Here is a 12,904-nt window from a genome sequence, read left to right as displayed (position 1 = left end):
TTAGGTTTGTGACATTAACAGATAGCATGTTTGTTTACAAAATGTTAAGAGGTTTGGGTTAAAACTTTAGCTCTTATTAGGTACCTATTCTTGAAACCTCCACACAGGTGTGATGAGGCAAGTTGGAATTAAACTTTGCAGGGACACCAACCTTCTAGGACTGAGATTTGTGATCCCTGGTTTAGACTTGTGTTGTACCTTTAACATTAAAATAAGGCTTAAAGACATCACTGCAAATAAAGGAGACTATATATATATCAACCTGTGGTGGTTAATTATTATGATTGTATACACATATCTGACAGCACAGTCATGTGAGCAATTGCTAACTGGTCAAATGAGTGTTTGTGATCTTTCCCCAGGGCTTTGTCACTGTTGGGCATGAGCTTGTGTCTTACCCTGATGTTCCTGTGCTCCTGGTACTATGCTATTGTTGCCATGGTAATCGCCGGCTGCATCTACAAATACATTGAATTCTGCGGGTAAGCAAATCTAAATGAGCCTCCAGGGAAAGCAACAGAGAACAAAAATGAAAAACCACAAAACCTAGATCAATCTTACTCTAAAGGCATTATTGTCTTTTTGTTTTGTTTGTTTTTTGCCAGAGTGTGTGTGTGTGTGTGTGTGTGTGTGTGTGTGTGTGTGTGTGTGTGTGTGTGTGTGTGTGTGTGTGTGTGGTCACGTGATGTGCATTTTCAGCATTGTGATGTAGACGCAGAGCTATTCAGAAACGCTGGGTGAAATGCTTGTGTGGATGAGGATCGTTTTCATTCTAAAACGCTGTTTTAAAACCAATGAAATCAAACCATTAATTCAAATTAAGAAAGTTTATCAAAAGTTTTTTTATTGATAGTGTACTCACACAAGGCTATAAGAACCGGGAGTGTTTCCCGGTTCGTTTGACAAGTGTGAGTGCTCCGAATCAGGCCCAGTCGCAGTTAGATTGGCCAGCCTTGTCCTGGTTGGAAGATGTGTGCCAGAGCGCAGTTCAATTGTGCTTAGCCATGGTACGCTTGTATTTTGAGTGCAAAGCATGCCTGAACGCAAAACTGAAGACCTGACATCACTTTTAAGGGATGATGTGGATTTATTAATCATTCTTATTTTCCAATGAAAGCGAGCTGTTATAGTTTATTAAAGATACAAACCCCTCGCTGCACAACAGCTGCCACCTTTCGGAAACCTTCAAATACGTGCTGCACGATGACTTTGATGAGTTTAAAACTTAAAGAACATCAAAAGTGTTAGATCTGTTCATCAAAAGATTTCACAGTATGTCACCACATCACACACTACTTAGAACAATTCAAAACAATATATTTAAAGCAATTGCCAATGTACTGAGAGAGAGCACTTCTCTTCCTGTTAACCTGAACAGTCGCATCATCAGTGTTGTAAGTGTGATTAGGCTTGGAAGGTAAAATAAAGTGTGAGTGCAAGATGTGGGAAAATCGCGACTGAGCACAGTTCAAGACTACTGTGCCTTGTGTGAGTACACCCTAAATATTTATACCAATCAATCAATAAACTGCAATGCAACATTTAATTCCTATGACAAAGTCCCACCTCCATTTGAAAAGGACTACACTGATTATGGTTGTATGTTCTCACGATGTAGTATATAATTACTTATTACAATAAACTGCCATGCAAAATTCAGGTTAAATGGATGGCACTGTCTCCTCACAGCAAGAGTGTTCTCCTCATGTTTGCATGGGTTTCCTCCTGTTGCTCCAGTTTCCCCCACAATCCAAATACATGCGCTATAGATGAATTATAGGTAAGCGAAATTGTCCGTAGGGTATGTGTGTATGTCCTGGTCCTCCAGGTTGAAGTTTGAGCATTAGACTTATGAGCGATCTCGCAAAAATTTGATGTCACAAAACACTAACATGGTGCAGCTAAATATCAACTTCAATATAAATGGCCCTGGGAGTAAGAACTGTAAGTTTTAAAAAACTGAAAAAGACTTCAATTGGATGCTTGTGTGTTCTCACCTTGTAGAGCAGAGAAAGAATGGGGTGATGGAATCCGTGGTATCTCTTTGAGCGCTGCTCGTTTTGCTCTGATGAGGTTGGAGGAAGGTCCTCCTCACACTAAAAACTGGAGGTCAGTGGCATATCAGTAATGCACTGTTCTCATAAAATCATCCAAATATTGTCATCCAAAATACTGAGTATGTATTTTACATGTTTGAAATATTTTTATCTTGCAGGCCCCAGATTTTGGTGCTCACAACTTTGGATGGGGAGCAGAACGTGGAGCAGCCTCGACTGCTGTCCCTGACCAGTCAGCTGAAAGCAGGCAAAGGTTTGACCATTGTAGGAGCGTGTATAGAAGGCACCTACTTAAACAACCAGCCAAAGACTCAGAAAGCAGACCAGGTACGCACGCAGAATTTAATCTGTGCACCCAAACTTTAACATGAGGCAATAGTCCATCATTAAAATTAAACTAATAACCTTTTTGACCTCCATATTTTTCAGTCCCTAAGGAAGCTGATGGAGGTTGAGAAGGTGAAGGGATTCAGTCAAGTGGTGATCTCTTCTAACCTGCGGGATGCCACCTCACACCTAATTCAAGCTGGTGGTCTGGGTGGGCTTCGCCACAATACTGTTCTGGTCAGCTTTCCCAAGAACTGGAAACAGGCTGAGGAGCACCATCGTTGCAGGAACTTTATTGGTAAGACAACAATGTACACTGCACTACATATGGTGACAGTCTTTGGTATCTGCTTAATGACTTTTTACATTTTCTTTCATGACATTCCTGATAAGGAATCAAAGGCTACAAAGATATCATCATATATAAATATATAAAAGGAACAGTTAACCCCTAAAATTTTTATTGTGTCACCATTTATATTCATCTTCAGCTTGTTCCAAACCTATCTACTTTTGTCTGTTGAAGTTTTTAGTTAGTTACCAAGTTAGTTTTCTTGGTAAATGAATGTATTTATTCCATAATACTTTTTATAAATATTAAAAAAACAATTGTTAACAATAGCTTTAAAGGGATAGTTTACCACAAACATGTTTTTGTACTTACCATTCACTCACTCTCAAGATGTTCCAAGCCAGAAAACAATTGTATTGTTTCCTTTCTTAAAGGTACCATATAGTGCATTGATTAAATGTGTTAAACTGTTCTCTGATATTTACTTAGTAGGTATGTGAATTTTTGGTAAAATCTCCAGAAACTTTTTATATGCTCCTTTAAAACCAGGAATTACTCCTAAATTACTCTCATTTGTCAATAAATAGTCAATAAATATTTGAACAAACTGAGTGGATTCCTTGTCAAATGTCAATCATTTCAAATGAAGCAAAGAAGAAGTTCACTTTAGGAACTAAGTCTGTTCCTCCATTACTTATCCTGAGTTGAATAATATGAATAAAATATAGACTAAATTATAATAATGCACAACAAAATGGACAAATGGAGATGCATTCAGAGTTTTTATTTTTATTATTTTTGAAATTTAGTTATTTTTAATACTCAACAGTTTTAAAGCTTTACAATATATGAAAAGACAGATGTGTTTTGAAATTTGTTGGGGTCTTTTTGCTCAAGAGCAATCACAGTAAGAGCTAAGTGATATGATATGATCCATAAACATGCATTTAACTGGGGGTGTCAAAACTCCATCCTGGAGGGCCAGTGCCCTACATATTTTAGTTTCAACCGCAATAAAACACACTTGAACTAATCAGGCTCATTCTAGGTATACTAGAAAATTCTAGTAGGTGTGTTGAAGCAAGTTTGAGGTAAACTATGCAGGACAGCAGCCCTGCATGAGCGAGTTTGGGCACAACTGCCTTTAACAATTACATTCAATAGTTAATGTGTTTGTTGCCTCATTACACACATACTGTACACTCACCGGCCATTTTATTAGGTACACCTTCCTAGTACTGGGTTGGAACACATTTTGGCTATAGAACTGCCTTAATCCTTTGTGGCATAGATTTAACAAGGTACTGGAAATATTCCTCAGAGATTTGTCCATATTGACATGATAGCAACACATAGTTGCTGCAGATTTGTCAGCTGCACATCCATAATGCAGATCTTCCATTTCACCACATCCCAAAGGTGCTCTATTGGATTGAGTTCTGGTGTATGTGGAGGCCATTTAAGTACAGTGCACTCATTTTCATGTGTGAGAAATCAATCTGAAATGATTTGTGGTTTATGACATGGTCATAAAGGGATGGATATGGTCAGCAACAATACTCAGGTTGGCTGTGGCATTGACATGATGCTTAAATACTAACGGGCCCAAAGTGTGCCAAGACAATTTTCCTCACACCACTACAACACCACCACCAGCCTGAACCAGCCTGAAGACTCCTCAGACCACCAGGCAACATTTTTCTAATATTCTATTGTCCAATTTTAGTGAGCCTGTGCAAATTGTAGCCTCCTGTTCCCTGTTCTTAGCTGAAAGGAGTAGCACTAAATGCATTGAGTTGCTGCTATGAGATTAGCTGATTGGAAATGTGTGTTAACCAGGGGGTACCACAATGCCAGGGGCAATTTGCCAGGGGCAAATTCCACAATGTACATGTTAAACTAACATAAGATACTTTTAAATGTAGATTATGCATCTTCAGGGTTGCACTAAATAAACTTGTAATCTGTATATTCTGCTCTTTTTATTTTAACCAGCTGTAAGAGACGAAACACATCGCTGCATGTTACTCTTCTTGCCTCTCCTGTTTTCATAATAAGAGTCCCTTAGGGATTTAATTCATTTAAAAATAAGGAAATATTTTGCATAGTAATACTCCAATGTACAACATAACAGTTGGTGACTTGCACTGATTGACCTGTTTTTCATCAGTATTTTAAACTCATCAGATTTACATGAGAACAAGGAAACAATGGTGTTTGCTGCCCACAATATGTCATTTCTATGGACTGAATTCTTATTATTCAGCTCTTTTCATATTCATAATTTCTCTCTATGGAACCTTTAAATACTTTTTTCTTTACATTTATATTTTGTATTATTTTGTAGGGTCCAGCCAGTTGGTCCAATGACGGTATCCAATGGTGGATGAAGGTTCACTGCATGTTCGGTCTTTCCAGTGCACAATGTTGATTTATATTAAACTTAACTCATATCTGACTCCAATTTTAGTATGAGGTGGTTTAGAATATTAATATATTTATCCTCGTTTTATCTGACTCCAATTATAAAACATTAAGAAGATTATATCAATATGTAATTTAGATAAATGTTTGAACCGTTTGTCTTCACTAGTAACTATTACATCCGTTCATTCGGGTGCTCATGTCGCTCAGAGAGATCGCCTCGGCCGAAGGCGTCCCTCACGGTCACACTCCAGTCAGTCTTGTATATTAAACAGAGGTAAATTGACTAATACTTTAGATGGCCGCTACCAGCGCGCTCGTTCTAAAATACTTTAGTTAGTCCCGCTTAGATGTACACCTTTGAGTTAAGACAATCATCATTTCTAATTAGAGGTTAGGGCATTAATATAAATGTACCCGACTACTGGACTCTATAGTAACTTTGGTTTTCACCAAGCCCATGGTTTCCCATATGAACTTAATTTAGAATAATATTACCTTCAAACAAAGGTCGGGTACCCAATCTAGGTTAGTCGTGCAACACCTTGTTGACCTAGACGGAAGTTATCGCCCTTTCCACCTAAGTACACATGAATCAATACCAAGAGTCAGCCGGATCCCTAAAACACAATTAGTGTGCCAATGCTCCATCTCAATTGGATTTTAGTCCGTCTACTGACCTGACGCAAGACGTGCGGAAACAAGGATACAGCGTAATCTACTTGAATTAATAATTACAGAGTGAGCAAAATATGGTCAAACATTACAATTTATTAGTCAGGTAAATGTATTATGCCAATTCAATCAGTCAATTCATAAATGATCAATACAAAACATCAAATTATCAAAGATAAATCCAAGATGAAAAAGATGCATTCCTGACTTTGAAATATACATAACATGGGGCAGACCCCATGTTATGGGCTGATCTGGTTAGGCAGAATCGCCCTGAGTTTTTCTCAAACCTTGCCTTAAGTAATCCAAGAATTCCCTCAAGGAAGGGGGTGTGAACAAAAGGCATTCACACTTAGTGGCACACCCCTCTCAGTGGTTCAAAAGATGCCTGAAGTTATATATTTATTGTTCTGATTATGTCTATTTCTGAGAGAATGAGACCATTGTACCAATCGCACTGAGACATTTCAAATGATATCAAACATGATAATTAAAGTCAGTTTGGTTAATCTAAAACATTCAAACATTGAAATGACCATATGCGTGAGTTGGGGGATGAAGCTGAGTCTCAGCATAGTCAGATGCAAATGCAGCAGGAACTGGTTTTTCCCGCATTCCTCCCTGGTGGGTTGTGAAGTCACCAGTCTCTGTTTTCAGCTCATGTTTTGAATTGTCAAAGATATCAGAATATTTGTAATATTTCAATTCTTACAGTATTGATTTAATATTTTGTACTATTTTGTTTTTTTATTAATAGTATAATAATAGCATCGATTGATTGATTGATTGATTGATTGATTGATTGATTGATTGATTGATTGATTGATACAATTCAATTCAATTCAATTCAATAAAATTTTCAAATTGTATAGTCCTACAAACAAGCGTAGCAAGCCTGAATTTTTAAATTGAATCTCAATCACAGTTAGCTTATGCTCCCAAATCCTTCATTGTATTTGATAATATTAGCATGTTTTCTTTTTTTCTTTCCACAGAGGTTGTTAGGGAGACCACAGCAGGTCACATGGCCTTACTGGTCCCGAAGAACATTTCTGCATATCCATCAAATGGAGAGCGTTTCACCGAGGGCCACATTGACGTGTGGTGGATTGTCCACGATGGAGGCATGCTCATGCTCCTTCCCTTTCTTCTCCGCCAGCATAAGGTGTGTGAACATTCCTAAAAATACATTAATTTTGTAGTGATCAAAAAGTGATCAAAACTTTTTGGGCAGAAATGTTTTATTAATGACCTTAAATAACTGTAACTTGCTACTGGACAGAAACCATTGATCTGTTTTTTTTATTCTTATTTTTTATCTTTTTTTATGGAAAAACTAAATTGTTCCATTGTTATTATTACACTATCAAAGTTAAGTAAATGTATATTAAACGTTAATATTTTATATTAAAAAAAAGTTTAATTATTTTTTCTATTTATTAAGATATATTTTTAATGGCCAATAAACCTTTTAAGGGTAAAAAATGGAAGTTGTTATCATTTGAGTGTTATCACTCAAATCTCCAAAGCAAGATTTACTAAAAATATTTCTAAAAACAACCTACATAATATTAGTTGTTCCCAGGGATGGGCAAAAATACTTCATATATATATATATATATATATATATATATATATATATATATATATATATATATATATATATATATATATATATATATATATATATATATATATATATATATTACAATGAAATACTGCCACCATACAGTAGCCACAGCAGCAGCCACAAATATATCAAATTAAATCCTGTATTTTGAAAATACTACAACAATACTTTTACATGGGAGCATTACATTTTTTTATTTTTTTATTTTATTTTTTGAAAACCTTCAATGGGCATATTGGATCAATCCCTTCACCATTAAACTGATTTAGTGAAGTAAACAATCTTTGACAGCAACAGCATTTCTCAGAGCAAGTTTAAGTCAGCTTCTCTGCCAACTCATTTACCTCTATTGTACATGAGGAGGTATTCATAAAAAAATCTACTTTGTATAATTTTATTCATAAGCCATGCGTTTCTCTTTGATTTCAGTATACAATTTGTACAGTCCTGAAAGTCCTGTCTTTAAGACTTTCTCTTTAATGACTGTAAAAACCATTGAATGCAGATAATGAGTTGGAAAATAGTGCTGTCTTAGTGCTGCATTTTTGTCAACATTTTTGCAGTTAAAATCTTCAATGGTCAATGTAAAATCACAATTTCTGAAAAATACAAAAATTTCTAGTTTCTATAAATCATGCCTTTTGAAATTGCACTCTTCAAAACACAAAATAAAACACGATGTCTTACAAAAAAAATGGGAGTTTTTGACCAGGAGACTGAATTATTTAACATGTTTGTCTCCTACTGATTAACTATGTCAAAGTTTGTAATTAACAATATGAGCTTTTTCAGATCAGCTAATGACATTTGAAACAGCCAATAAAGTATTACAGGTATCGCAATGCACTGTAGCCACTGACTGATTGTTTTTCCTGTCAGATTTTAAACTGCTATTTGTCTATTACTTTCATTAAATGTGATGCATAATTTCCATCCATACTCCAAGCATTGATCCACTTGTTCAATATTAATGAATGTTCTAGTTTGATCTCAAACTCTGGCAAATAACTGAAAAAACGCCACATTTTTTGATGTCATCATGTAGACTTCTTAAAAAGTGTTTTAAAAATGTTTTCAAATATTCTCCAGAAATATCTTGTTATATCTTTTTGAAATATATATATATGTTTGTTTTTTGTTAAACAAAAGAATGCAATTTATAAAGGTAAAGAGTGTAAGTAAATGCTGAGTAAATTTTTATATTTGAGTTGATATTGATCTCATTAAATGATTGCCCATTCTTCCAGTGTCACATGCTGTTGATTTCATCATGTTGAAAACAGTAACGTGGTTCATTCCGCTGTGATGATGCCTGATAAATAAAGAGACTAAGCCGAGGGAAAATTAATGAATAAATGAAAACAGTGAAAATAAAATATTTGAGAGTAATCAAATGCATTCTTGCTAAATAAATATAGCATAAAAAGTAAATAAAAGTATAATAAAAGATTTTTTATTACTATTTTTAATATTGACGTTATGAGTTCTGTGAGATTATTACAAAATGATAATGCTCCTATATGTATTGTTTTATTTTTTATCTGTTCACAGTAATGTGTGTTATGAAACATTTTAATACATTATTTCTATTTTTGAAAATAAACATACTTAGTATGAATAATTTATATTAAAAATATATATGTCAATACTATATAACATAATATAATATAATATAATATAATATAATATAATATAATATAATATAATATAATATAATATAATATAATATAATATAATATAATATATATTAAAGATAGTATAAAATAATTTAGTTTAACACTATTTTTTTATTTAATACTGAAATGTATTGCTAAAATAGTAAGGTTCACAAAGGGCCATTAGCCAAGCAACATGCTAATCGGAAGAACCACAAATTTGCTAATTTCATTGATCTAATAAACTTTATTTATGTGAATTGAGTGATTGAGTATTAGGTTGCTGCTTGTGTAAAATGTTTAACTTAAGGCAGTAATTGAAACTGTAACTGCATTCAGCTCATGTCTGAATGAAATCCAAACCGCTGACTGTGCTTTTTTTCTGTAGGTTTGGAGGAAGTGCAAGATGCGTATCTTCACTGTGGCTCAGATGGATGACAACAGCATTCAGATGAAGAAAGACCTGATGACGTTCCTTTATCACCTGCGTCTTGATGCTGCAGTTGAAGTGGTTGAAATGGTGAGAAACAAGCTGACAATGTTTTAACACGCACCAATAGATCCTGCCAGCGGTTGTTACAACCTGTAATTTCATTTGCTTCAAGCTTGACAATGACATCTCAGCTTACACCTACGAAAAGACCCTGATGATGGAGCAGCGATCGCAAATCCTCAAGGAGATGCATCTAACCAAGAATGAGCGGGAGAGAGAGGTACTGACGCTCATTAAGATTTAATAAAAACCCAGAACAGAATATTAACTATGTGATAAATGTTAAAAGTTTGCCTATTACAGAAATAATGTAAAAATTGTTTTAATAGAATAGAATAGAATAGAATATATTTATATGTTTTTTTGGGGTTTTTTTACAAGTAAAGAGCCCCTATTATGCATTAAAAAAGGTCATATTTTGGTTTTGGGGTCTGCAACAACAGGCTGATATACATGCAAGCGACTCCAAGCCATATGATTTGTTCAGTGATTCATTTGTTCCCAAACCCCTACATAGCATGATGCTAATCTGCACTGATTGGTCCAATGACCAAATTGCGATTGGTCAACTGCATTTAGCGTGAGACAGAGATAAATGCTTATCAACAATATTGAAGTAGTCAGAGTGCAAAGTGTATGTGTGAGCCCAATGCAGGTGTGCATTAAAGCAACGCAGTTAAACACCAGCATGTTGCTCTATTCTTAACAATGACACACATTCAGTATTAAACCTCACTGGCAAAAGCTGAACTATTTTGAAACTTGACTGCTGTAGAAAAAGCTGATGGTGGCCACAGAACCGACAAACGGCAGTGGATCACAAGCTCAAAATTGCATTTTAATCAGTAAACAAAGTGACAAGTGTTGCATTTTCAATGTGGTTTTAGACGCAATATAAGAATATAAAGAGTTAATCAGATACAGTTCAAGCCACGTGGAGCGGTTACAAAGTAACAAAACACAATTAAATACACATTTTGCAAGATAGAGAAAACAAGTGGGCAACCATTTTTATCACACTTAAGTTACTTTCACTTGTTCAAAGGAGGAAGGAACTGATCCTTGAATTGTGTACTGTAAAGTTCCTGTCAAGCTCTGACAAAGTCCCATGCATCAATAGTCTTTTCTCATCCGTCGTTTAACAAACGGCTGACAAATACCCCATTGTAAGCATGTAGATTGCTGAAGCACTCATCAGAAAAATAACGGGAACACAGCACAAGGCTGGGGCTACAATGCTGAGGTATTTTTGCAAAAATAAACTTCAATCACTGACTCTTCACAGCCTCATCTTTGGGTAGGGAAAGTAATACAAACTTTCCCTCACACTTCAGAGCACAGCGTCTTCGCAACATGTTCAAAGTCAAACGGGATCTGCTTCAGTGTTTGATCAAAACAAAGTCAAACCAAATCTACTTTTGGGTATAAATAAAATAACCCTAACCTAACCTAAAAAAATTGTGTTAAATATAGTGGGCCGTGGGCCATAGGTAAATATAGTTGCCATTGGTAATTTCCTTATTTGTTTAATAACATTTTAGAAAAAAATAACTAGAAAACATTGCTTTATATTGACTAATACAGTATTTTTTTACATTTTATAATGAATGTATTACAGTAAAAACAAAAAATCTAATTTTTAACAGAGTTGCACAAAAAAGAAAATTAGGTCAAATTTGTGAAAAGGCAGTGAAAAGGCATTCACTCCAACCCTATAAAGAGTTTAAATAAAGTAACCTAACATAACCTAATAGCTTTGATTGACTAAAAAATATGTTAAAACCTTCATACCTGTCTAAGAGAAATTCTGTAAAAACAGTGTCATCGTTTAGACCAATTGAATCTTGTAGTTGCATTTAGCGTGCAAAAGCAACTCCAATATTGTTCAGCTTTAGAGCAGTTTTGATTCAGAATTTCTTTTTTTTTTTTTTTACAGAAACCCTTTCAAAGTTTTTCTTTAAGGCCACTTGATGCCAGTTTTGTATAGAAAAAAGTTCAGGTTGTCTGCCATCTGTCTGTCAGCACCAGGTTGGCACACTGCACATGAACAGGTGCAGATATACAAATGTACATTTGTTGACAGACCGTTCAGTCTTTCTATTGTGATGTTCGGCCTGAACATTTTTAATGGACGAACATTTTTTTTAGTCCTATGCCCTACTCTGAATACAAAAACACATAAAAAGTACATTTAGATAATTTACTTTAAGCATCACTACTGGAATGTAAAGGAAGTTTAAAAAAATCAAAAAGCAAAAGACTTTAAAAGATTCAAAAGATTTTAAAAATCCCTAGATGAGTAATGGATGGGGGAGTGAGTAAAGCCTTTCATTTTAAATCAACACTGATGTTGTCGTCTTCAGATTCAGAGCATCACAGATGTGTCCCGTGGCTCTATTAGGCGTAAGAACCCATCAAACCTGCACCCCCAGAGGAGTATCGCTGAGGAGTCGGTGGCAGGAAGTGGTGAAGAAAAGCCTGAAGAGGAGGTACCTGCTGTCTCTCTGCTTTTTTCTCTATACAATTATCCTTGAAGTGAGTGACTTTGTGCTTGTTCTCCATTTGAGCTAATCGTGCCCTTCTGGCCGATTAGATGATAGCATGGACCTGTCAGCCATGAAGATAGCATCTCTTTATCACTTTCTATTTTAGCCATTCACTCTCTTCTCGCAGTCATTATCTGTTAGAAAATCAGTGTCCTCTGTTAACATCCCTGGCAGTGCAATTTTCTCCCCCTCTTTTTTTTTTTAACCAGAAAAGCACCATTTCTCATTATTATTTTTTTGTCAACCTTTTCCACCCTCTCATTCTTTTTACCTTTCTCTTAGTCTGTCCGTGTCTCCCATCCTCGACAGGTTCAGCTCATTCAGGGAAAAAATGCCACCCCCACGCCCACTAGCCCCACCTCCCCTACTGCTCCCACACCAGCGACTATGAGCCCTGGAGAGGAGATTCAGATGACCTGGACGGACGATACGGAGAAGGCCAATAACCCAGCAGTGGCCAATCCTGAAAACATAAAGGACATGTTCAACATGAAACCGTGAGTCAAGATAATAGTGGAGTCTAGTTAGCATGTATTCTTTCAGGTAAACAAATGGGTTAAAATAGGTGATATGAACACAAGGATACACAGATCTTAGACTTCAGAATGTATAATAAATTTAAATTTCCTCTTTTTTATACTTGCTGCTTTTCTTATTCTGGCAGCTCCTCTAAAACTACTAAATTACTGTAAAACATTAGTATATTATTTGATTTAGATGAATATTGATTATTTTAAATTACTTTATGACTATTTTAAAGTTCTCTTTCCCATAATTATTTCAACATCTTGCATTAAAGTCAGCT

General features: G+C 35.3%; 1 protein-coding gene across 5 annotated transcripts in view; it reads left to right on the top strand.

Annotated features, from left to right (window-relative positions):
• slc12a5b (solute carrier family 12 member 5b) overlaps positions 1-12,904 on the top strand; it is a 114,787-nt gene that overhangs the window by 85,383 nt on the left and 16,500 nt on the right. Inside the window, exons 15-23 of one of the 5 annotated variants that reach the window (XR_015497345.1) lie at positions 363-482; positions 2,005-2,109; positions 2,216-2,384; positions 2,487-2,682; positions 6,771-6,940; positions 9,449-9,580; positions 9,666-9,773; positions 11,917-12,042; positions 12,409-12,612. Coding sequence is in view for 1 of the 5 variants with exons in the window: in NM_001302243.1 (NP_001289172.1) it covers positions 363-482; positions 2,005-2,109; positions 2,216-2,384; positions 2,487-2,682; positions 6,771-6,940; positions 9,449-9,580; positions 9,666-9,773; positions 11,917-12,042; positions 12,409-12,596 (1,314 nt within the window). In the remaining 4 variants the exon portion in view is untranslated. 5 annotated transcript variants of the gene reach the window in all.

Source organism: Danio rerio, chromosome 8 (genome assembly GCF_052040795.2).
Source record: "Danio rerio strain M-AB ecotype USA chromosome 8, GRCz13ab, whole genome shotgun sequence".
Lineage (NCBI taxonomy): Eukaryota > Metazoa > Chordata > Actinopteri > Cypriniformes > Danionidae > Danio > Danio rerio.
This window is presented reverse-complemented; position numbering and strand designations above follow the sequence as displayed.